General features: G+C 40.1%; 2 protein-coding genes across 3 annotated transcripts in view; both read left to right on the forward strand.

The window, feature by feature from the left end:
* Positions 1 to 24908, forward strand: part of IFRD1 (interferon related developmental regulator 1) — a 52141-nt gene that overhangs the window by 20026 nt on the left and 7207 nt on the right. Inside the window, exons 1-9 of one of the 2 annotated variants that reach the window (XM_028104895.2) lie at positions 9998 to 10174; positions 14739 to 14843; positions 14989 to 15073; positions 15757 to 15881; positions 17801 to 17958; positions 20617 to 20667; positions 20750 to 20928; positions 21010 to 21118; positions 24286 to 24420. In XM_028104895.2, the coding sequence (XP_027960696.1) occupies positions 10084 to 10174; positions 14739 to 14843; positions 14989 to 15073; positions 15757 to 15881; positions 17801 to 17958; positions 20617 to 20667; positions 20750 to 20928; positions 21010 to 21118; positions 24286 to 24420 (1038 nt within the window). In that variant the 5' untranslated portion in view covers positions 9998 to 10083. Of the gene's footprint in view, positions 1 to 9997; positions 10175 to 14738; positions 14844 to 14988; positions 15074 to 15756; positions 15882 to 17800; positions 17959 to 20616; positions 20668 to 20749; positions 20929 to 21009; positions 21119 to 24285; positions 24421 to 24908 lie in introns of those variants that run through there. The other variant, XM_088018702.1, reaches the window with a different exon arrangement.
* On the forward strand, positions 9849 to 10040 carry LOC148162527 (uncharacterized). Its single transcript, XM_088018703.1, has one exon. The coding sequence runs from the start codon at positions 9882 to 9884 to the stop codon at positions 10038 to 10040; it is 159 nt and encodes a 52-aa protein (XP_087874829.1). The 5' UTR covers positions 9849 to 9881.

Genomic DNA, 24908 nt, shown 5'->3' on the forward strand with positions numbered 1-24908 from the left:
GCGCCCTGCATTATTACATTTATTGAGTATTTACTATGTGCCTGGCATGTGCTAAGTGCTAACATGCATTATCTTATTTAATTCTCCCAATAATTCTAAAAGCACTATTGATTTGTGCCACATTACAGAAGAGGAAACTGAAGCACAGAGATTCAGTAACTTGCATCTGGTAAAGGGTGGAGCCAGGGTTCTACTCCTCTAACAGTCTCACTCCAGAAAATGCACTTTTTACCACATCAGAGGGCACAGTCCATTCTGCTGGGACAGAGGTGGAATTTGGGAAGTCTATATGGATATAGTGATGGGATTTACTTTAAGGAAGATCACTTTTTTTTAATAAAGATTTTATTTATTTATTTGACAGAGAGAGACACAGCGAGAGAGGGAACACAAGCAGGGGGAGTGGGAGAGGGAGAAGCAGGTTTCCCGCGGAGCAGGGAGCCCGATGCGGGGCTCGATCCCAGGATCCTGGAATCATGACCTGAGCCAAAGGCAGACGCTAATGAGTGAGCCTCCCAGGCGCCCCAAGGAAGATCACTCTTACTTAGGAATGGCAAAAAGGGAGAAAGAAAAGGATACTAGGGAAAAAAGCCCAGAAAACACTCTCATCCAATAATAGTGGGAGTGAAGGAAAGGAAATTCTCCAAATAAAGAGTTTTAACAGGGTGTCCTTGGACAGACTTCTGTGGAGGCGGCATGAAGTGGGCAGTGGCACTATGTTGGTACATTCTATGTACAAAACAGCAGATGACAGGAGTGAGGATTTCAAAGACATTTTCTTTCTTGGAACATATGGAACTTTGAAGGGTTGTAGGGGAATAGTTGAGGAATTATTTTTAACCAACTCACTTTTAAACACATATAAGAATGTTAGAAATTGCCAAATGCTACCATCATTTTAAAGAGATTGTTAGATACAGCTATATCATTTGGGATCCTTTCAGCCCCAAGTCACAGAAATCTCCAGTTAAAATTGACTTAAATATTAAGTACTTTTATTATCTCACATAATGAGTGGTCTAGAGGTAGTAGGTGATGCTACTTGGTAACTGAGTGTCTCAGAAATCTCACCCAGTTTTTGTAATCCTTCTGTCTTGCAGTTCCTGGTATGTTAGCTTTGTTTGCTGTCATTGGTCTCAAATGACAGTATCCAGAGAAAGAGAAGACCACCCTTTTGTTTGTATTCCTCTTGGGAAAGAGCAGTCTTCCTGCCAAACCCCTCAACTCTTACACCTCATTGGTTAGAATTATGTTGTATATCCAAGACTAAACTGACCATTCATAGGAGGAATCAATCACGGGATCATTTATGACCCAGTGCCTGGAGCTGGGGCTAGGTCCATCCTTCCCTGAAGCACATGGCCACTCAAAGGGGGTTGGAAATCTGCACAAAATTGGGGTTTTGTGAACGAGAAGGGAAGATTGGATAGATTTGGGGTAGGCAATCGATGGGTGTCTTTCAAATTAACTACAAAAGCCTTTCTTAAATGGAATGACAAAATAATTATTAAATGCATCTTATTAATAAAATTTTCAGTCTTTTAGCAGTGTGTTCAATAGCCAATTTTCTCTTATTTTTAATAAAATAATTATAATTTTAGAACTACCTACTATAAATATTTCAATGCAATAAACCTGGTAAGATCAATTCAGTTTGGTTTAGGTTTTTAAACTAGCTCTTCAGGATTCTTTTGGCTGGAATGGTTCATGGTAAATATCACTGATGATGAATGAAGTTTGGCAGTTCACTCATTCTCCATAATTTAGAAAAATGCTAAAATGCTAACATGCCTCCAAAGTGTTGGAGAATCAGTTCCTACTTCCTACTGCCTTTCATCTGAGAGTAGAGGATAGGCTCTGCAAGTCCCATTTGCAACTGCCTGAACAGTTTCCTGGGTCTCCAAGAAACAACAACTCAAGGAAACAGGGGAGTGCCAGGCTGAAACTATCAGTTACTCCGGCTTGCAAGAAATAGAAACTGACTAAGCCTAAACCTAGACCAAACTTAAGCCTAAAGAAACGGTTTATTTTAAAAGTTCAGGGATGGGCGCCTGGGTGGCTCAGTTGGTTAAGCGACTGCCTTCGGCTCAGGTCATGATCCTGGAGTCCCGGGATCGAGTCCCGCATCGGGCTCCCTGCTCGGCGGGGAGTCTGCTTCTCCCTCTGACCCTCCCCCATCTCATGTGCTCTCTCTCTCTCTCATTCTCTCTCTCTCTCAAATAAATAAATAAAAATCTTTAAAAAAAAAAAGTTCAGGGATGATCCTGGAACCCAAATTCTGCTGAGTCTTAGGAAGTTCTGTTCTCTGAAAGTAGAAGCGCATCAGGAGCTGGGCGGTTTCCTCACCTGTCCCTCCTGCTTCTCTCTGCAGTGCAGTTTGGCTCTTTTCTCTCTGCACACTGACTTTGTTGTTTTTTCAAGTCTGTGGTGGGCAGATGATAGCTAATTTTATTCCTTGATATCACAACCCCTCTGCTCAAAAGACTAGTCCAGACTCTGAATGTCTCTACATTCTAACTCTGAATTTCCCAGGAAAGAGAATCTAATTGACAAATGAGGAAATTGCAGCTTAGATTGAGTGTCTTGCACAAGATCACCCAGCTAATAAGTGGTAGATAAGGCCTTTTGAGTCTAGGTCTGTCTGGATCTAAAACCTGGTGACCTTCCAACAAAATACGTGCCCACCAATTAGATTTTCAGAGGCAGTGCTGGATGCCTTGTTGATTCAGTCTAGTCTTGTCCTTGCTGGTAAGCCTGCTTTGGGGGCTTGGTACAGTTCTTCCTCTTACCCCCCTCTATCAGCTCCTAGCCAAAAGACCTAAGATCGTCCCTTGCTGACTGATATCTACAATTCCATCATGACGAGAGTCATTTTTTTTCTTTGGCTTAACATATGGAATATTTCATCATTACTGAATACCTGATAGGTTACAAAGACTATATAATGATCTCATTTTATTTTTACTACAATCCAGTGACATAATAGGCAGGGTTATTTACTCCCATTTAGACTTAAAGAAATGGAGGTTCACAGGAGCAAAGTGATTTGCTCCAGAAGAGAGGACTGACCTCCCTGGGGAGCCTGTGGCTAGTTGCTTAGGGGTAGATGGAGGATCTCATTGGTCACATCCCTGGGGAACATGAAAGTATCACTTCCAAGGGGGGCAGGACAGCCACAGGCCACTTGGTGCTGAACTCTTGATAGATTGGGAACTTTGTGAGGACAGATACTATTCTCACTCATCACTTTGTTCTCAGATTCTAGCATCATATGTTGTACATAGCAGACACTTGATGAATGTTTGTTGAAGGAATATGGGACTTCTTAAAATGATAACCCTCCAATATTGGGGTGATCTGCCTTGAAAGTTGTGTGATTCTTAGCACTGGCAGAGGTTAAGAAAAGATGGATAAATATCTGCTTCCTAATATTAAAGACTAACATTTATTGAGTGTTTACTATGTGTTGGGCACTGGGCTGAGTACTCTACATAGTGATATGTCATGTATTCTTCATTACAACTCAATGCAATAGGTTCTCTTATTATTCTAATTGAAACCAAGGCACCGAGAGGTGAAGTGATTTGCTCAGGAAACCATTGCAAGTGGCCTAGATTTGAATCCTGGTAGACTAAGTTAGAGATCAGGATCTCAGTCGTGTTGCCAAAGCACTTCCTAGATGAGACAGGAGTTCGAAGTAGATGACCTCAAGTCTTTTTTTTGACTGAGATTCTCTGTTTGCTTGGCCAGAAATTGGTGCTACCAGAGAAAGTAGGGAAGGAGAACTGGCTGTAGGTTTTAGGATAGAGGGGTCAGCAGAGAAAAAATTGATTTTGATTAGGTTTGGTATGAAGATATCCTAAATCCAAATGAAAGAATCCAATTATAGCTCTCTCTTTAAGGAAAAGAAAATCCATGTGTATGCTGTTTTCATGAAAAGCCCTTTCAATACAACATGTGATAAACATTACTGTCTGGCTGTGTATATTATCGTATTTATGGCTCACAGGCCTCTTCTAACATAGCCGTATACTGTATTATTGATAAAACCACAACTTTGTGAGATAAGCAACATTCTCTTTTTAGAAGAAAATTGACAACATTGTTGTTTTTTATTTTTCAGGAATTTCATTAAAGACGGTGTATGCAATTTCAAAACCGATAACCACAAAGAAATGTCTCCTATATAACAAAAAGAAAAAAGGCAAACAAAATATATTTGAAGGCTTAGGAGTTTTAACTAACTTTGCCACTGTATCCCTTTTTAAAAGAAATAAACAGGTACTTCATATTTAGCATGTTGCATTATCACCTTCCCTGGCAATAAAACAAAACTTGCAGACAGGTAAAGAAAGCAACACACCTAAAATATAATAGGTGATAATCCCTTTAAACCTTATTTGATTGAATAACATTGCTGTTTGATGATTTAATTCTGCTATAGCATTTGACTTATCAGAAAACTCTAAATCTGCCAAACAATAGAACAAACAAGCAATCAACAAGGGGTCAAGGGACACTAAAAAAGAGGCGGGGGGCAAGGCAAGATTCTGCCCACATGGGCCTGTCCTAGCAGGACTACATACATAACCCATGACTCCTGGAAAGAAGCATTCAGGGTCCCATGTGGCCGAGGTCAGCCAAGGACAACCTTGGAATCAGATGGGCCTGGACTTTAATCACAGACAAACTATTTACTAATGGTACAACCGTGGGAAAGTGGCAAAACCTCCCTGAGCCCAGTTCTTCATCCACAAAATGTTAAAACTAATCTGTCCTGCATACGGTCATTGTAAGAAGTGTATGAGATGCGTGAGATGAACCTACAATGAAGTGTTCTTATCACACACACACACACACACACACACACACACACACACACACGCAGGGTAGGAAGAAACTTTTGGAGGTGATGGATATGTTTATTGCACTGATTGTGGTGATGGTTCCAGTGGTGTATACTTATTTCTAAACTCATCAGGTGGTATCCATCAAACAAGTACAGCTTTTTGTATGTCAATCATACTGCAATAAAGTGGTAAAAAAGAGAAAAAAACCCTACAACAGCACCAGCAGTGGAGGGAACTTCCAGTAATTGTTAGTGCCATCCTTTCCCTCCACCTTAGTTTCTGTCCTTAAGAAAACTGCTCCGATATACAGGAAATCCTGTATATATAAACCCCCTCACTGAATTAAACAATTATTGTCTACCGGGGCCACTGTGTATGGATGGACAGGTTGTTCCCTGATGAAGGGAGAGAGGGGGCTGAATTCCAGCTCATTATCACCCATCAAGCCAGGTGCCCCAGCCTCGCTTTGTAATTTGCACAAAGGTGCTATATGTAAAGCTCAGGTACTTGTAAAGCTCTGGTGTCTGATTCAGTAATGATGATCTTGGGCTTTGCCCACTTTGTGTCTGATGGGGAAACGGTAATCAAGAATTATAATACATATAATTAATGCTATTCTAGGGAAGGCACTATATAGGAACATAGAAGAGAGACATTAAACCTGGTGGGGTTGGGGAGGGAGGCCCAGGATCTGTGACTTAAAAGATGAGGGCAGAAGGATGTTCCAGGCATAGGAGTGACATTGAGTTATTTATCCATTTATCCATTCAGTAAACATGAGTATCTACTGGGCGCCTGGGTGGCTCAGTTGTTTAAGCGACTGCCTTCGGCTCAGGTCATGATCCTGGAGTCCCGGGATTGAGTCCCGCGTCGGGCTCCCTGCTCAGCGGGGAGTCTGCTTCTCCCTCTGACCTTCCTCTCTCTCATGCTCTCTACCATTCTCTCTCTCTCAATAAATAAATAAATAAATGAATCTTTAAAAAAAAAAAAAAACACGAGTATCTACTAAGAGCCAATACTGAAGATACAGCAGTGAATAAAATGAAATCTCTTTTTCTCGTCATTTTGACATTGTAGTAGGGCCAAGAGGAAATAATGACTGAACCTGAGAAACATTAGGTGGCGAGATGTGCTTTAGGAGAATAATGTGCATGGAGTGGTGGTAAGTGGGGTGAGGGGACCACGTCTGAATGGAGAGTAGGAGAAGCCTCCTCAGGGAGGTGTCACTTGAGCTGAGAGCTGAATGGCCATTGTGGAAGCTCAGGGGTGAGGGAGGGCTGTTACAGAGGTCTTAAGGAGGGGAGTGAACTTTGTATTCTGAGGTGGCAAAGGAGACATTTAGGCAAAGTATATGGGTGAGAAGAGGAGCAGGAGAGGTAGCCGGGCGTTGGGCATGATAAGCTCTGAGACCTGCCAGGAGTTCCATATGGCAGAAGGGAAGATCTTTTGGCTAGGAGCTGGTAGAGGGGTAAGAGGAAGAACTGACAACACAGTCCCTTCCCTTCTGCCATATGACTGTGTTGTTAGATGATGAGAGATGAGCTGGGAGAGATAGGCAGGAACTAGGTTATGACAAGTCTCAGCTGGATCTGGGAGACATTTAATTTTGCTTAATGCTATGCAAAGAATCTCAAGGATTCTTGAGATGCCATGACTAAAGTCATTCAAAGACAACCTTTTATATTTATGCCTTCAAAGGAGGTTTGAATACCAAGTCTTATTTGTGTTAATTGTTCTTGAACCATATTTCTCAATATACAGACCCACTGGGAGCTTAGAACTCTTCTCAGGTGTGCCCACAAATTCAGATTAATGTACAATTTATTTTTGCAACAATGAGGATATTTACTTGATAGTGATATCTGTTAGCTGGAATGTTAAACTGAGTAGGTTGTATTTTACAGGAGGAGGAAACATGTTTCTACTACTAAGAGGTGAGAGGCAGCACATAATGTCAAGTTGGTAACAAATATGTGATATTTTATTAGAGCATGGAAAAACTTTGCCTCATAGTACATGAAGGAGACACTGCTAGCTGCCTACCCGACATCCACAATCTCCCCTTTATTCTTATTGACAGAACCTCAGATTTGCTTGTCAATAAGCCCAGCTGAAAATACTTGTCTTCTAGATTCCCTTTTGGCCAGGGATCATTGTGTGACAAAAGTCTGGCCAGTGAGATCTAGGCAGAAGTCCCTAGAGAAGGTATTCTTTCCTTGAATAAAAAGGCAAATCCTGACTAGGAGAAAGCCCTGTGTCCTGTTCCCCTTTCCTCCTGCTGTTTGTAGTCATTTGGTGACTCAATGTTGTTGGGAGTCTTGTAATTTCTTTAAATATGTTGTAAAGCCAACATGTTGAATTAAGGACAACTGTCTTATGAGGTCTATGACTAAATCTTTCTGGCACTTGTACTGATCTGAGGTAACTACAGACATAAAAATATATTAAGATGATTCTATCAAAAGTACCTCTCAGAGTTCATAATTTGAGGTATCTTCCATGTATGTCATGTTTCTCCCTGTTTTTGAACTAGAGAAATATAGTCAACAATTATTTCTTTTTCTTTTTTTTTTTAAAGATTTTATTTATTTATTTGCGAGAGAGAATGAGATAGAGAGCATGAGAGGGGAGAGGGTCAGAGGGAGAAGCAGACTCCCTGCTGAGCAGGAAGCCCGATGTGGGACTTGATCCTGGGACTCCAGGATCATGACCTGAGCCGAAGGCAGTCGCTTAACCAACTGAGCCACCCAGGCGCCCAACAATTATTTCTTAACCATTCATTTAACATATACTGACTATCTATAATTACAAAGATAATACTTTTTTACGTGCCATGAGGAATAGAGATAATGAAACCAAGGTTCTTGTTCTTGGGGAGCCAACAATTTTATTAGATGACAGATGTGTTCGTAAATAAATGTAAAACACGTATGCATATCATGTGGTAGGCCATGGCTGGGCCTGCCCCAGAAAAGCCTCTAAGTGGACATGAACATGGATGTAGATAAAAGGAACATGCCCCCAAATGCAGGCAAAGCACACATTCAAAGCCTGGAACCTGGACATACAGCTTGTATGGATGGCAATGTGCTCACACTGTAGCAAAATTATTGCCTTATGTGTAGTATTAGTTATTTCTGGATGATGGAGAGCCTGGTGTTATAAAAGGTATGGATTTCTGTGCTCCTCCAACCTGGGGTCATCTCACTCAATGTGGGCCAAGGTCGCTACACTTCAGATATGTAGTCATGTGGAGGGATGATGGAAGGAAATCATGGGAGCTGTGTCCCCCAACCTGCATCCTTACCTGGTTTACATGCGCTGTGTGGCTTACTTGCTGTTTCAGGATTAAACGAAGGAAAAGCCACCCTAAAATGTGGCCCCTTGGAGAGTATCTTTGAACAGGCTATGTGACCTGTAGGGATATAATAAGTGGCAACAGAGCATTACAAAGAGTGCTAAGAGTTGTGAGGAGGAAGAAACAATCTGGTTAAGGCTTCCCTAAGGCTTCACATGGCTGAAGAATGGTATGTGTATGGGGAAGCAGTGAGAGATGGAGCTGGAAAGGGAGTCCAGGCCAAGCTAAGAGGGTTGGTATTGAACATATTGGTAATGGAACAAAGGAATGTTTTTGAGCAACTATTAAATTAGTGAATTAGTAAACTAGGGGATCATAAATAAACCTGGCAGCATTATCATGTATGAAACCTTGGTGAAACGACTGGAAGATCCCTTTAGGTGCCCAGCTTTGAACTGAGGCCATGTGTGACTGGAGAATAGGACATGAACTTTGGAGTTTTATTGTAAAACTGATTATTTTGGGGGACACTAAAGAGAGCGGGGAACCATGTATGAAGTTGAGTTTTTGAATTTGGACATATAGGAGGATAGTAGTACTGTGAACACACAAAGGGCACAGGAAGAGGGAAACAGTTCTTGTTTTAGCGATATTGGATTGAGGCGCTGGTGGCACATTCAGGTGGAAATGTTCTACAGGCAGCTGAAAATAAGAGAAGGAGCCCAGGAGAGAGGTGGAACGGGGGATGAGTCACCTACACTGAGGTGAGTCAGTGAGTTTGGGCTGTCATAAGCATAATACATGAACCTAATGACAGATCCCAAATACATAACAAATATAACAAGGAAGACACATCTAAGAGCGCTTTGGAAAATAAAAAACTCTGTGATATTGATATTTATAGTTTATGTTTGTTTTACCAGCTGTTAAATTCTCAGAAACCAACTCTTATCCCAGAATGACCTCCTAATTGGCAGGTAGAATTGTCAAAGGACTCATTCTTGTGTAGAAATGTGACTCCTGTGACACTGAATCGCCAGATCTTTCTAGTCTATAATAGGAGAAATACACGAACTACACGACTAAGTAGATTAAAGCACACCTTTTTTTTGGAGGTAGGGGAGCACACAGCCCCTCAGTTATAGATATTGGTGATCGCTAAACTAATTCAACAACTGAAACCTTGGAGGTGTTCCCGAGCAGGGGTATGGCTGTGCCTGGGCGGAGGCTGCACGGAAGCAGGGGAAAGATTAAACAGAAGAACTCAAGCCGCGAGACAAAGATGAGCTAAGCTGATTGCGTAGCTCCCAGTTCGAAGCTGGCCTTCGTCATCAGGCATACTCGCTCCAATGCTCATCGCCCGGGAACGACTCGGTCTATTCCGAGGCGGGGTCGCTGAGAAGCAGGGGAGGGGTCACTAGAAGGGAAGCAAATGCTCAGAAAAGCCCGGAGGAGCTAGGAGGTGAACTTTCCCACCAAGCCTTACTACATTTCCCAGAATTCAGTGCGGCAGTGAAGCGTTGCTCCTTGGGCGCTGCTGGAAGATTTGCGACATGGGATTGGTAGTCAGCACCATCGGCCGCCGGAGGTAGGACTCTGGTGTGGAGAGCTATTGGGATTGGCTGGTGAGAGTTCGAGTCCCGCCCACAGGTGGTGACGACAGGCGGCGGTCTTGCTACTTAAGGCGTCGTGGCCCAGCCCGCCCCGCCTTAGCTCCCGCGCTAGAGAGAAACATGTATCGTTTCCGATCACAGCTCTTCACGGGGATTTCTGCTGCTGCCACCGCCCACTCGTACCCCCGCCGCTTCTCGCCTCTGTTGTTAGCTGAAGACTCGCCTCTTAGCCGCCCGCCGCACAGACGCACGAGTAAAAAGTGCAGCTCCATCGGCTGATCCTCGCTAAGTTCCGAGTTTAGGCGGCACCGGGCGTCCCACGATGCCGAAGAATAAGAAGCGGAACACTCCCCACCGCGGTGGCAGTGGTGGCAGCGGCTCAGGGGCAGCTGCAGCGACGGCGGCGACAACAGGTAAGGGGGTATCCCCGCCGCCGGCATCCCAGTTGCCGGCCGGGCTAGCGAGTCTCTTAACTTCGGGCACCGTGGGATTTGTAGTTCCATTCCTCAGGACATATGTATTGGCCGGGCGCTTTGCTTGGCTGGCAAACTACAATTCCCAGCGTGCCCTGGGTGCAGTCCCTCGCGCGATTTGGATCTGGCTTGCGAACCGAACTCTTAGGCACCCGCCTTGGGGACGCGGAGGAGGGGGGCGCGAATAGGTTCTAGGGCCCGAGAGTGGATCGGGGTCCGGGGTGACGGATTGCTGGGCGGGAGAGGCACTGTTCTCGGAAGCTGGTGCTTGCTCTTCAGAGCCCTCACCCTGACGGAGGGTGGGGCCGAGATAGGATTTCCGTTTTGCTGTCAGTGGTCGCCTTTGACCCACCGACTCCAACATGGAGTTCTCGGGAATGCCAGAGGTCCGGCGGGTTTGGCCGGGCTCTTGCGTCACGAGGCCTGGCCCTTGCGCTGTGGGGCCGGCGTGACGCAGAGGCGTCCGTGTGGCATCCCGTTCGGTTGCCTTTTTGGGCATCCCGCGTGTCCACCTGGCTGGGCGGAGGCGTAGGAGGCTCGGGGCCACTGTCCCGGCCTAGGCTCTATTCCTGCTACTAACTGGTACCTGCAGAAATCCCGCGCCCCCGCTTCCTCTGCGGCCGGACGGTCCAGGAAGACCTCCTTCTCCCCGGGGCAGAAACCGCGTTCTCCTTTGTGCTACATTCTATAGGTTTTGTGCCCTGAGACAGGGATGGGCGAGGTGGTGGGGAACTCCGGTTGCAACTGGCCAAGAGTTGAGATTTTTGTGTGTGTGTTCTCACTGCAAAGTTGAAGCTTTTCCTGGATGGGTAGGTGCTTCGATGAACTCATGATTCTCTACTACTAACTATATAGGGTTAAGAAAAAAGGACTTCAAAGCGGAAAGTCCTATGAGACACCACTAAACTTAAATCGAGTATTAAGTTAAACTGGGTGAAATCATCTCTTTTAGTAATTTTTTGGTCGAGATTTTGAAGTTAAACATTGGAATTCTCAGACTTTATTCCATCGGAACTACTGGCCATTATGTATTTGTCAACACAATTGCTAATCCGATCCTCGGAATGATAACGCCTTTGTTCATTAGTGAATAGTCCGGTTTTCTTGTTGAAGATAATTGGAAGGTGGCGTTTAAAACGCTCTCCTGTAGGATTTATAGCGGCGTAAAAACCTGTGTTCCTGTATTAAACATTTAATAATTGACAATAGGAATGAATTATGATAGTTGCAGTTTTTTTTTCCTTTTCTTTATATCTGTTTTGATTGTATGCCCAGGATATTCATGAAATTCATTCTTTTTTTTTTTAAGATTTTATTTATTTATTTGAGAGAGAGAATGAGAGATAGAGAGCATGAGAGGGAAGGGGGTCAGAGGGAGAAGCCGACTCCCCGCCGAGCAGGGAGCCCGATGCGGGACTCGATCCTGGGACTCCAGGATCATGACCTGAGCCGAAGGCAGTCGCTTAACCAACTGAGCCACCCAGGCGCCCATGAAATTCATTCTTGATCAAGATGTAAAATACAAAATTAGTTTGTTGTAGCATCTGATTGCTCTGTGTGAATAGGGGATACCTCTATTCTCTGTATTTCAGCTTTTCCTTCTCTGAAGTAAATTTGAATTGTCTGGGAGGTCCTTATTCATTTTATTCTCTTAAGTTTTACCTTTTGTTGGTGGAACACATGATGGTGAAGCCTCAAGCCAAAGTCATTTTAAAAGTTGTAACGATGTTACTAATGGCTTCCTCGAATCACAAATCTTTATTCCCTCAGAGGTTCTCAAATTTCCTTTCTTCCTGGTGCTGACCGAATAACCTCAGGTGGTATTGGGGGATTGCCTTTCAAATTTTACCTCCAGGCTCTTTCCTCATCTCTCCTCAGCCTTGTTGCTGTTGCTTCCCCCCCCCCCCCCAGTAGAAAAGGTAAATTTAAACAGTGAATTTTAGCTTATTTAAACAAATGGAAAAGAATTCTTCGATGAGTTTATAAAACTGTACAGGCTTTGGATATCTTTGGAAGTTTACACTAGTATTTGTTATCTGTGCTTACATCTGGTAAGTGGGGTATGCAGTGGGATTTACTTTTTTAAGACCTTAATTTGGTTCTGTGTGAATGTATTTCTTTTTAAATGAATAAATAATAAGTGAGTAGAAGAGACAGAAAGTTGTCACAAATTTGTACTTACAAGCCACTTACTTTATTGGTATTTTTAAATGACATCTAGAAGAGATGGGATTCAAATGAGATCTTAACATGTACAATCAAGGGATAACCAACTTCCCTATCACTTTAATTGATTTTCCATTTAAATTCTTTTAAGTTCGCGGGAGGTTCTAGAAAGCTGATAAAATTGGCAAGTATTCATACTTTTCATTGCAGTTGAGAGCTTTTTTTTTTTTTTTTAATAGAAGAACAGAACCTAAACTCCCTAAAATATAAGGACTTGATGTGTCTAGAGTGTCACCTAACTAATATTACTTGGGATTGCATGGTGGATGAATTTGATCTAGATATCAGATATTCATACAGGATTCTTTTTCTTGATTTGTTGTTTTTGTTTGTTTAACTTCTCTTTCCTGTAGTCTTGGAAACTGATTGAAACTTAGAGAAAGCTGAGTAAGAGCTGTATAGGAATATTCTTCTTGGCAGTTTAGAAGTAGACTGAATATGAAAAGTAAAAAATATGAATTGCTTGTGAACATGTATTAATAGAAATCAGATGACTCTCAACTATTCCCATGACTTCAAATCATGAAGACAATGAAGATAGATCCAGAAATAGAATATGATGTCATAGATCTTGGTTTATTTGTTTATTCCTGCCCTAAGCACTCTGATTAATATGTTATGGTATCCTGGCTTCATAGCTTATTCTTTATGCTTTTCCTACCTTGATTGGTGAAGTTATTCCTTTGGGATAGCAAGCAAATTTGAAGGCTGCTTGCCACTTTGTGTTGATTTAAAAATCAGCCAAATTCTATTTTGATTAAAAAAAAACTATAAAAAAAATCCCCAAAAAACTAAACTTAGCAAGCTTCAACATAGAAAATTAACAAACAAACTCTTCTTAAGGTAATAAGTGCCATGAATTTCTTGAACATAGGCACCTGGTGATGTTTGGTGCAATCTTTGATTTTACTGATAAGGGAACTTGGGCTCAAAGGTGAATCAGGTGGCTCAAAGTCACTTTTGGGGCAGATTTTGGGAATGACTTTAACTCATTGCTCAGTGTAATTCATGACTAGTGTACTTTTATTATTAAATCCCTGAAAAGCAAAACATAACTGTGGATTTATATTTTAAGTTAACTTGAGGAAAGATTCTAGTTTTAAAAAAGATTTATTTTGGGGCGCTTGAGAGTCTCAGTTGGTGGAGCATGTGATTCTTTTTTTTTTTTTTAAAGATTTTTTATTTATTTATTTGAGAGAGAGAATGAGAGAGAACACGAGAGGGAAGAGGGTCAGAGGGAGAAGCAGACTCCCCGCCGAGCAGGGAGCCCGATGTGGGACTCGATCCCGGGACTCCAGGATCATGACCTGAGCCGAAGGCAGTCGCTTAACCAACTGAGCCACCCAGGCGCCCTGGAGCATGTGATTCTTGATCTTGGGGTTGTGAGTTCAAGCTCCAAGTTGAGTGTGGAGATTACTAAAAAAATAAAATCTTAAAAAATAAAAAGATTTTTATTTAGTAACAGCCCTGATGTTTTTAAACTGTTGGATGTGTTAACCTTTCTTTTAAAGGTGAATCATCTAACAGACTTTTATACTATATCAAAAGCCACAATTTCTGTTTTACCCCCCCTTTTTAGTAAAGATTTTATTTATTTGAGAGTGTGCACATGCATGTGTGCATGTGCAGGGGGAGGGGCAGAAGGAGAGAGAATCTCAAGCAGATTGCACTGAGCCCAGAACTTAGAGCCCAGAGCCTAACATGGGGCTTGATCCCATGACCCTGAGATCATGACCTGAGCCGAAATCAAGAATTGTATGCCTAATTGACTGAGCTAGCCAGGTCCCCCCTTTTCCCCCCAGTAATTCAAGTTATCTTTAAAACTACTATCTCTTAATGTCTCAATTCTTCACATACGGTGTGTAACCTAAAAATTAACCCATTTACCATGTTTATGTTTACTAAGCTCAGTCATTCTCCTTGAAAAATATGCTTTTCTCATTCTTATGGCCTATTATTTCATACTCTTTCTGGATATATTTTCATTGTCTTCATGATTGGAAGTCATGTTTTGGAAGTACTTTTTTCAACCGTAATACCAGTTTTTGATATATTTCTGAAGTTGATGTATATTGTAAACAGTTGGTGGTGTGAAAAACAGATGAATTGACTTATTTTAGAATATTTTAGTATGTTCTTTTGTAGCGTAATCATCCCTTTTAAATAAGGTTGGGTTTTTATTACTGCATTTCTCCTAAATAAATTTAAAAATTCCCAAGTGAAATTTTTGAGCATGTGGCAACATAGTCATCTACTTCCATCCTCTTTTACCTAATAGGTGGCCAGCATCGAAATGTTCAACCTTTTAGTGATGAGGATGCATCAATTGAAACAATGAGCCATTGCAGTGGTTACAGCGATCCTTCCAGTTTTGCTGAAGATGGTATGAGTTTTAAATTTAAATTTGCAACTTTAGATAAAAGGGTGTTTTAGATAGAAGAATTCTTATAGCTAAAGCACGCTATCACTGTTTCCTATCTGCTTTTTTTCTACTTAAATTACAATGGTTAGTTTATATTATTCCTTAGGACCAGAAGTCCTTGATGAGGAAGGAACTCAAGAAGACTTAGAGTACAAATTGAAGGGATTCATTGATTTGACCCTGGATAAGAGGTAGGAGATACTGGAAACTTTGTTCTTCTGTGTGATTCTGATCAGCCACTTAGGTGTATTACATACAGTTCTCTGATTTAACAGTATGTTTTTCTAAAGCCTGATTTGTTTACTTTGGACCTTTTAATGTTTCTTGTTCCTTTGGACTTTTATCATAGGAACATGCCACTAGAATTTAAATGGACTCAGATTAGTCATTATTCTAGCATAATAGCATATAACTGTATTTGATTACAATTGAAATGGATTTGTTGGATTAAAAGTTAATCTTCAGCTGGAAAGAACAGCTAAACTTTGCTTTAAGCCTCTTGTCCACTTTTTATTGCAGATGTGAAAAATAGCAAAGCTAGATTTTTTTATTTCACAGTAGTTTTTAGACCTGACTTACAACAAACACAAGTAAAAAGCCCCGAAGATGCAAACATGAAGTCTAGACTTTTGTAGGGTCAAAAAAATGTGAGTTTGCTTAAATATGTAATACAGGAGAACATGTCTTTTGTGTAATAAGGTGAATTGTGGAAACAAATTACTGAAAAATAGTTAGAGCTTGATGACAATTATATAGAAAGAAAGAATCTACAAATCTATAAAGAGAAATTGAGGGAAGTAGTGTAGTTTTTATAAGTCATTGACCTATGGTACCCTCCAAATTGATCTTCCGATTTTTTTTTTTTTTTAAATAGTGCGAAGACAAGACAGGCAGCTCTTGAAAGTATTAAAAATGCACTGGCTTCAAAAATGCTTTATGAATTTATTCTGGAAAGAAGAATGACTTTGACTGACAGCATTGAACGCTGCCTGAAAAAAGGTAATGTCCTTATTTTTGAGTCAGGCGTAGAACTAAAAAGGAATTTGCCACCTTCTTTGCAGTAATATTTATTAACGGAAATGGAAGACTGGCTCACTCTTTAACTTTACATTTGTCAAGAATACACCATGCTTATTCAAATTCAAAATGAGACTTGTTAGAAGCTTTGTTTTTGTTTATGTAATAAACAGCTTGAAACTAGGATTGTGGTGGATTGTCATCCTTGTTTATATTGGAAGAGGTGTTTGCCATTCTCATGTATAAGAAAGTCTTGAAAGCTTGTGTCAGATTTTAACAAAAGTTATTATTAAAAAAGCCACCCTGGGCGCCTGGGTGGCTCAGTTGGTTAAGCGACTGCCTTCGGCTCAGGTCATGATCCCGGAGTCCCGGGATCGAGTCCCACATCGGGCTCCCTGCTCGGCAGGGAGTCTGCTCTTCCCTCTCGTGCTCTCTGTCTCTCATATTCTCTCTCCCTCAAATAAATAAATAAAATCTAAAAAAAAAAAAAAAGCCACCCTACTTCATTTTCCTGAAATTTAAAAAAGTATTATAATCACATAGCTCATTTTCCCTTGCAATTACTTAAAACCTGTCATACCTGTGGATGACATCATTTTCAGGATATCCCTTGAAATATTTGAATTCTAGAACTTTGTAATAGAGATTCTGGAAGTCGTATTATAATCATAGAACTTTTAAGAATGAAGAGAGACCTTGAAGATTAAGTCTATTATCACCAGACTTCAGTTTTAGGAACCACCAAAGTTAAAAAGATCTGGGCCTGCCAGCTTAATTATTTTGCCAAGTAAGAACATTGTGAGAATAATGATCTTCTATCATTAGGTCTTTATTAACAAGATACTTCTAGCACCAGAAATGTGGGAATTACACATCCTCTTTTAAATTGAATGAGCTTGTTACCTTTATGTCCTTGTTTTTCTCATTTTACCTCAGGTGAAAGCTTTGTCATAGAATGGGTATTTGGAAACCTTTCATCCATTCCATCTCTCTCATTGTACAGAATAAAGGCCTAGGAAACGTGAGATTGGTCTAAGGTTATATAACTTCTTGGTATAGTTGATAGCACAGCCAACTTTTTTGAAACTTTCCTGTAATGGTAGTTGGATTAGATGACCTTTAAAAATTCCACTCCAATCTGCTTATTTTATAGATTCTTAATTTGTCGGGTAATAATTTGGTGTCTGCAGTTTTTGTATGGTTTTAAAGAATCCTTTATTTATTTATTTTTAAAGATTTTATTTGAAAGAGAGCATGCATGTGTAAGCGGGGTGGGGAGGGGCAAGCCGACTCCACTCTGAGCGCAGAGCTAGATGCAGGGCTGGATCTCATGACCCCGAGATCATGACTGAGCCGAAATCAGGGGGTCAGATGCTTAACCAGCAGAGCCATTGAGGCGCCCCAAGTATCCTTTATTTTTAATCCTTTATTTATTGTAAAAAAAAATTGGAGGGGAAACCTGAAGGTTTAGTTTACCTCATGGGCTGCACACATCTGAAATGCTTGAGAGACTAATTCAAAGGCTACCTGAGCACTGTTCTATGAGTATATGAAAGATCTGGAAGGTCAGGTCAGCTTGAAACACGTTATTTTGCTGAATTGTTACAGTGTTCCCTTAAGACAGATGTTAATCTCCATTTCACTGCTGAGGAAATATGTTTTGAGAATAGGAGTTGTAAGTCGTTTGGCTGATAAGTGGTGAATCTAGGATTTGAGTCAGATCGGTTTCCAGAGTTTGAGCTCACTAGGTTTGCAGCTAATGTCAAAGCTTAGGACGTATTATGGGGTTTTGTAAATGGTAGATAATATTTTGGAATTGTACAAATTTGGGAAATTGCTGTCTTAATAAATTAGTCCTCTCAAAATAATTTTTCATGGTTTTACCTTTGCTTTTTTCATAGGTAAGAGTGATGAGCAGCGTGCGGCTGCATCATTAGCATCGGTTCTTTGTATTCAGTTGGGCCCTGGAATTGAAAGTGAAGAGGTTTTAAAAACTCTTGGACCAATCCTAAAGAAAATAATTTGTGATGGAACAGCTAGTATCCAGGCTAGGCAAACTGTAAGTATATGATTTTTTAATTTATAAATCTGTCTAAGCATGATATCCAGATACTCTGATGAATGATCTAGGAAGGTTACATTTTTAAAATAGTAGATTTTTAACTAACGTTTTATTTGCATTTGTCTTTTAGTTTGGGTGAGCAGACTTAATAGGACAATTGTTTTCTTAAATTTTCTGAGATACCATAGAACATCCCAGCTGGAGCAAATCTCTTCATCTTTATACTATCTTGAGTTATTTAGGCTGATTGAAGAATAATTTTGGTTGGAACTTAAGTGATCTAGACAGTGTTTATTGGGTGGTTATTTTTTATTCTAAGAAATGTAATAGGTATTTTTAAAAGACTGGCTGCTGTGGCCTTTAAGTCCTTATGAAAAAACTGAATGCTTTATTTCCATGGGTGGATTTGAGTAGATGTGGGAATCTGTAACTTGTGAGATACTCATCTGGTCATGTCATGAGTTTTGAAAAACCTTTCATTCTCTAATTGTTTGATATTTATCACTCATGACAGTTGACTTTAGATTGTGGGGTTTTTCGTTTTTTTTGGTGTGCTTAAGTGATTATCACAAACATCTTTCTGGGTTTGGAAAATGGATTTGAATCTTAATGGATCTTAAGAATCTTATTGGATCTTAAGAATTTAATCTTAGTAGATTTAAATCTTAGGCTGTTTTCTTAACAAGAAACCAGTTCAAGTTTGAAACTTTTTAATATTTTTAATACTGACTTTTCACATTAGCTTTCTCTTTAGTATTACTTAAAGTAGATGACATTGATCTTTGTATCAGATAAACCCTGAAATCTTAGCGGCTTAATAAAAGTTTATTTCGTGCTCGTATCACTGTGTAAGTTGGCAGAGTCTTTGGGTGTCCATCCTGCAGCTCTGTCCTACCTTTAGGTCCTCCGTATGGCAGCTGTAGTGGCTAGATGGGGAAAGAAAGAAGACAGATGCTTAGGCCAGAACACATCACTTTAGTGACCGGTTCCTTGGTTTACCAACTATATGGTGGCTGGGAATAGTTAAGCTGTTTCCCCAGAGGCAAAGAAATAGAATTTTGGTGACTTCATAGGAATCTCTTGCCCTCCAGCAGTTCGTAATCCCCAAATAGCTAATTAAGCTTTTGCTGTTTACATTTTTATCCCCTTTTTGGGGGTTTTCATGCAACTTTTAAATCATGCAGGACTATAGAGGTATTTTTGAAATGTTTGACAGAAAACACTGTTGGGTGGATACTTGTAGTGAGCCCTTAATTTTCGTTGCGTGTGTGTGTGTGTTGTCTTTTTTTTTAATACGTTTGATGCTCGCTGTGAATTAAAAAAAAGTACTTGACAGTCTCATATTAGCAGAAGGAATGTAGGCAGTTCTAATTGTGAAGCTACCTTTTTTGTCTTAGAAGCCTCAAAAGGAGAGATGTGGCTTTGCCTCTGCTTCTTGTTTAGGACGAGGGATTATAGATCGGAAGTTTCCTTTATCGAGAATCATGCCTAGACTACTTATTAATTTTAGCAGTGTCCAGTTTTTACCAGGACGAAATAATGAAAATAAATAGTGACACTGAACAGATGAATGCCACAAATGTCCTCAGGATACCGGGAAGTTGGGCATGTGAATGGTGACTTAAAGACTTCACGCTTTAGTGGCACTTGGAACAAAATGAGAGGATTTTAGTGAAAACATGGAGAAAAGGGAAATGGAGAATAAAAAAATCTCAAAAATTAGAAATTGTTTTCATAGGATTTATTTGTTTAGAGCAGTGTTCTGAAAACTAATGGCTCCCGTTTATGTTGCAAGCAGATTGTATATAAATTTTGTATTCTGAGCTCTATTTTATTAGGTAACTTATACCGTGGTAGTCCTGTATGGTCATCACTTGTTTAGCCTCTTTTTTCCCCTAACAAAAGGCAGTTATAGGATTCCTGACCGGTTTTCAGCGTATGTGGAAAAATGTGAAATCCGAATTAATGAGACCCTTCTTTAGGTGGCAAGTTTGAGGACAATTACTTAAATTTGAAATTTCTGCTCTTGGTGTGCTTATTTCTTGGCAACTGATTTCTTTTAGAAGTTTTCATAGTAGAGTCTTCGTGAAAAGAGATGAATATAAATGGTTTTAAATGCTTAAAAGCCTAAAACAAACAATGTGTTTTAAAGGTTTTTAATAGAGTAGGCTTCTTTATCTCCAATGTGCAGACTTCATCTTTGTCTTTGAGTTGGAGTTGGAAGTTTAAAAAGTATCTGTTGGATTAAAGAAGGAAGACCTGGGAGAAGTTGAGTAACTTTCCTAAAGTTGTATTGTCAGTTTGGTAGCAGAGATTGGGCTGAAACCCACTTCCCTTAACTCTTGATCCTATATTCTTTCTCTTTTTGTATTTTTTTTTTAAAGGTTTTTATTTGAGAGCGAGAGAGAGAGCATGAGTGGGGAGGGGGGCTGTGCAGATGGAGAGGCAGAAGCAGACACTCTATCCCAGGACCGTGGCAGACACTTAACCCATTGAGCCACCCAGGCACCCCTCTCTCTTTTTATTCTATGCTTGGGACCAGTGTAGTCATGTAGTTGAGAAAATTTTCACATTGAATTATAAAAGCAGGAAGATATGGAAATAATAAGAAACTTATAAACATTAATGTCTGTATTTTTTTCTTTTTCTTTTTAGTGTGCAACTTGCTTTGGTGTTTGCTGTTTTATTGCTACAGATGACATTACTGTAAGTAGAAAACCCTTGACTCCACTTATTTGCACATTTCAAATTTAAGGTGGTTACCTTATTTCATGTTCTTATGCATTAGGAGCTGTATTCAACTCTGGAATGTTTGGAAAGTATCTTCACCAAGTCCTATCTCAAAGAGAAAGACACTAACGTTATATGCAGCACCCCTAATACAGTGCTTCATATCAGCTGTCTTCTTGCATGGACATTATTATTGACCATATGCCCTATCAATGAAGTGAAGAAAAAGCTTGAGATGTATGTACTCTTAGCTTCATGTTTTATAAAAACAACATTTATTGACATAATTGTGTTCACACAGTAATGACTGTTTTTTAGGCATTTCCATAAACTTCCAAGCCTCCTTTCTTCTGATGATGTCAACATGAGAATAGCTGCTGGTGAATCTTTGGCACTTATGTTTGAATTGGCCAGAGGGATGGAGAGTGTAAGTATCTGATGAATAGAGGAAAAAGATTGTGTCGCAAGGATCATTATTCTACCATTCTCTTCATAATTAAGAATTGGATGATAACTTTGGAGAATAAAGTGATTGATTGCCCTGCTTCTTGGCAGTGGTGATACAAAAATTTTAAGAGCATAAACGGGTAGGGGTTGGTAGAGCAACATTTGAGTGTAGTTTATTACACTTAACTCTTGCTGTCTGTAGAACTCAAATTTAGGGACGATATTACTCGTGGAGAGAGTTGTCTACTACAGTCTTTGTGGTTCTGCTTGGATTTCTTGGACACAGGGCACATTAAGGTGATTCAGGCATGGATGCTTTATAATAAATGTCAGACAAATGGATGAAATACTGAGTCGACATAGGTTTGAGATCAGATGAGTTTAGTCACTGTTGTTTAACTTCTCTAAGCCAAAGCTGAAAGCAAACATGGCCCTTTAGACTGGGTTATGTGCCTTGCAGTTCCCCACCCACTGTCTGTCCATGGATGTTTATTACCTCAACTTGGCTCTCAAAGGTATTTGAGTTTGTGATAGGTGACCAACTTTACTGGTTTACCCGGTTCTCTTGCAGGGTTAGCACTGAAAATTCTGTCTTCCAGGAAACCTTTCCTCTCAGGCTAACTGGGACATTTGGTCACCCTGGTTTGTATCCTCTGTTGTGAACCTTGGCTTACTTATTAGCTGCTTTTTAATGTAAGAACAAAGACTGTATTTCTGGAATGAAACCTTTTCTGGAATTAAATATGTTATTTAACAGTGAATAATTCCATTCTAGTCCTGTGTTTAAAAATACCTGGGAAGTGTCTTTTTTAGGCTTCCCCCAGCCTCTCCCCTTTTCTTTGAAGGATAGCAGGGTATGAATGGAAAGAAGTTATTATAATGCTTTCAGTAGTGAATGAATCTACTTACATGAGAAATTGGACTCAAGTTTAGCAATCAATTTAATTTTATTGAGCTAGTTAATGGCTCCTTAACCTCAAGGCACAGAAGCCAGATGTTCCAATTTTTTAATCTTCTGTGGGCTAGAAATGGTAATTTCTTTTCTTTTTCCTTTGAAGTGTATCTTAAAAGTAAAGTAATAATGCAGTTTAAATTATACATGTGGAATTTTTTAAAAAATTTGTAAATATACATTTATTGCTCACATATCTTACGTTCTCTGGGTTTAATAAATCATATGAGGTAGCTAGGAGAACTCAGATCAAATTAAACATGTTTGGATAAGTCCTTGTTTAAGGACAAAAATGACCTGGGTTACAAAACAGAGCCTAGAGTTTTATTTGCTATTTTTGTTAAGTAAGCTTTTTGAAAGGAGCGAGTGTGTGGCTGTGGTGGGGGTAGTTACAGGGTGTTCAAAAAATTAATTAAACCGTGTGTTGATGAATACATAGGCTGATTTAAATTAGGGTTTTGGTAGCAAATTCATGGCATTGAAATATTAGCCTTTTGCTAAGATGATTATAAGCTGACATGCAGAATTAGGAATTGTTTGTGAGAGCTCTCTGCTCTATAACCAAACAGGTAAGAGTGTACTCTATGCCATACTCCCAGGTTCATATCTCTTTTCCACCCTTACTAGTTGGATGATGTTGGGCAACTTCTCTGCCTCAGTATCAGTATCTTTAAAATGGAGAATAAAATAGTAACTACCTCATAGGGTTGTTGAGAACATAGATACAATGTAAGTGGTAGTTATTACTGTAACTGTTCATTAAAGTGCAGATTACTTCCTCCTTCTGGCTTTTAGTAGTAGCCTTTTAGGGGCTCTCTAGCATAACCTGTAGTAAGACAGACTATTTACTGGGCAGAATTACAGATCTTGGGAGCCACATAATGTGCTGACTCAGGAAAATATACCGAAATGTAGTATAGACAGACCTTCCCCAGTTCTTCCTTTCTTATCCCCCACCTGACCTGACGTGGGAAGTGCGGCAGAAAAGAGACACACAGACAAACACACACCCTTGTGTAATAGTGATTATGCTGTTTTCTTGATATTATTGATAGGAGTTAAAGTGTTTATTTGTACCTCCAAGAGCCCATTTGTCCCTGGGCGTATAGTTTTACTGTAGAGTTACCCTGAACTCCAGTAAATTGGCTTTTGGAAGCTGGTTATGGACTGTTTTTTTATGTTTTACATTTTCTTTCTTTTTAATGCCCAAACATGTTAGAGAGACATTTCCCTACAATATTTAATATTTATTTTTCCGAGTTAGTACTATGTGGAACTCAGTAATTCAGACTGTAAACTAGATTGAGTTTTACTGATTGCAGAGGTCAATTACAGTGGGATTTCTCAACCTCTGCAAAGTTGATACAATACATTACTGGGCTGGATAATTTTTCGTTGGAGGGGGATCAAATCAAGGTAATAGCAAATAGTAACACATTTCGTGGCTTCTCTTCAAAAGGGATTAAAATATCTTCTTAGCTTGAGTAATTAATTACTCAAGCTGATTTAAATGCTTTATTGCTTATTTGAAATATGGCCGGTATATTAGAAACTAGGTGCTTTAGGCATTACTGATAGCTTGTACTTTTGGAATAAGAATATTTGGAATTCTGGGGTTATGTGCCTTGGGGACTGAAGAGCCAAAGGATAGAAGCTGTGTTGGTATTTGTGGTATCTCAGTTTCACTGAACTTCTTTGAAATCCCAGGAAAGTCTTTAGAGAGAATGAAAGATAGAAAGCACGAGAGGGGGGAGGTTCAGAGGGAGAAGCAGACTCCCTGCTGAGCAGGGAGCCCGATGTGGGATTCGATCCCGGGACTCCAGGATCATGACCTGAGCCGAAGGCAGTCGCTTAACCAACTGAGCCACCCAGGCGCCCCCAGGAATGTCTTGAAACGGTAGAAGCACAATAAGTATTTGTTGAATGTATCTGGATATACTTGGAAGGGGAATGTTAATTTAGTGGTAGTATATCATCTTGTAGTCAGCATTTCTGGATTAAAACTTCGGCATGATGTTGTAAATGCATTAATGTGTGCCTGTGCGCCAAGATCTTTAAAGAGTTCAGAGATTTGTGGTGCTGTTTTTACCCCTGCTGGGTATTTTCCGGAGTGGAGTGTTCTTTGTTAGCACTAGGAAAGGTTGAGGGTGGGGGAACCCAATAACGAACTAAACAAAATTGTTTTTCCTGACCAGGACTTTTTTTACGAAGACATGGAATCTTTGACGCAGATGCTTAGGGCTTTGGCTACAGATGGAAACAAGCACCGTGCCAAAGTGGACAAGAGAAAGCAGCGATCGGTGTTCAGAGACATCCTGAGGGCAGTGGAGGTAGGTCTCTTAATGCTATAATGGCTACTCCTTTGTTTTTTTAAAGTAGACTGCATGCACTCACTGTGGTGCTTGAACTCATGACCCCAAGACCAAGAGTCTGTATGCTCCACTGACTGAGCCAGCCAGGCACCTGCTACTCATTTTGAAATGAGATTGTTTTAGGCTAAACTGGACAATTGGGTTTTTTTTTTTTATTGAACTTCACTTTTGATCAAAAGTTTACTCCTTTTAAGCCTGGTTTTTAACAATATACATAAAGACGACTTTTTTTTTTTTAAACAAAGGAAAATTTAATTCTGATGCATAAAGGTACTTTTTTTTAGGTTAAAAAATATGACAATTTCATAGTTAGAATGTGTATTTCACTTTGTTGTACTTGCCATCATTTAAGCAGTGGTGCTTAGCACATAGGTATTTAGTACAGTGTTTTTTTTGAGTGGAAATTATTGCCTACCGCTCAGTACTTTAAACAAAGACCTCTGTAT

Source organism: Eumetopias jubatus, unplaced genomic scaffold, assembly GCF_037043125.1.
Source record: "Eumetopias jubatus isolate StellerSeaLion01/CBP00866 unplaced genomic scaffold, mEumJub1_p1.0 scaffold_14, whole genome shotgun sequence".
NCBI classification, from domain to species: Eukaryota; Metazoa; Chordata; class Mammalia; order Carnivora; family Otariidae; genus Eumetopias; species Eumetopias jubatus.

Bases quoted from the DNA above. Each gene is read 5' to 3' on its own strand.
- LOC148162527 (XM_088018703.1), top strand. From the start codon at position 9,882: ATGTATCGTTTCCGATCACAGCTCTTCACGGGGATTTCTGCTGCTGCC.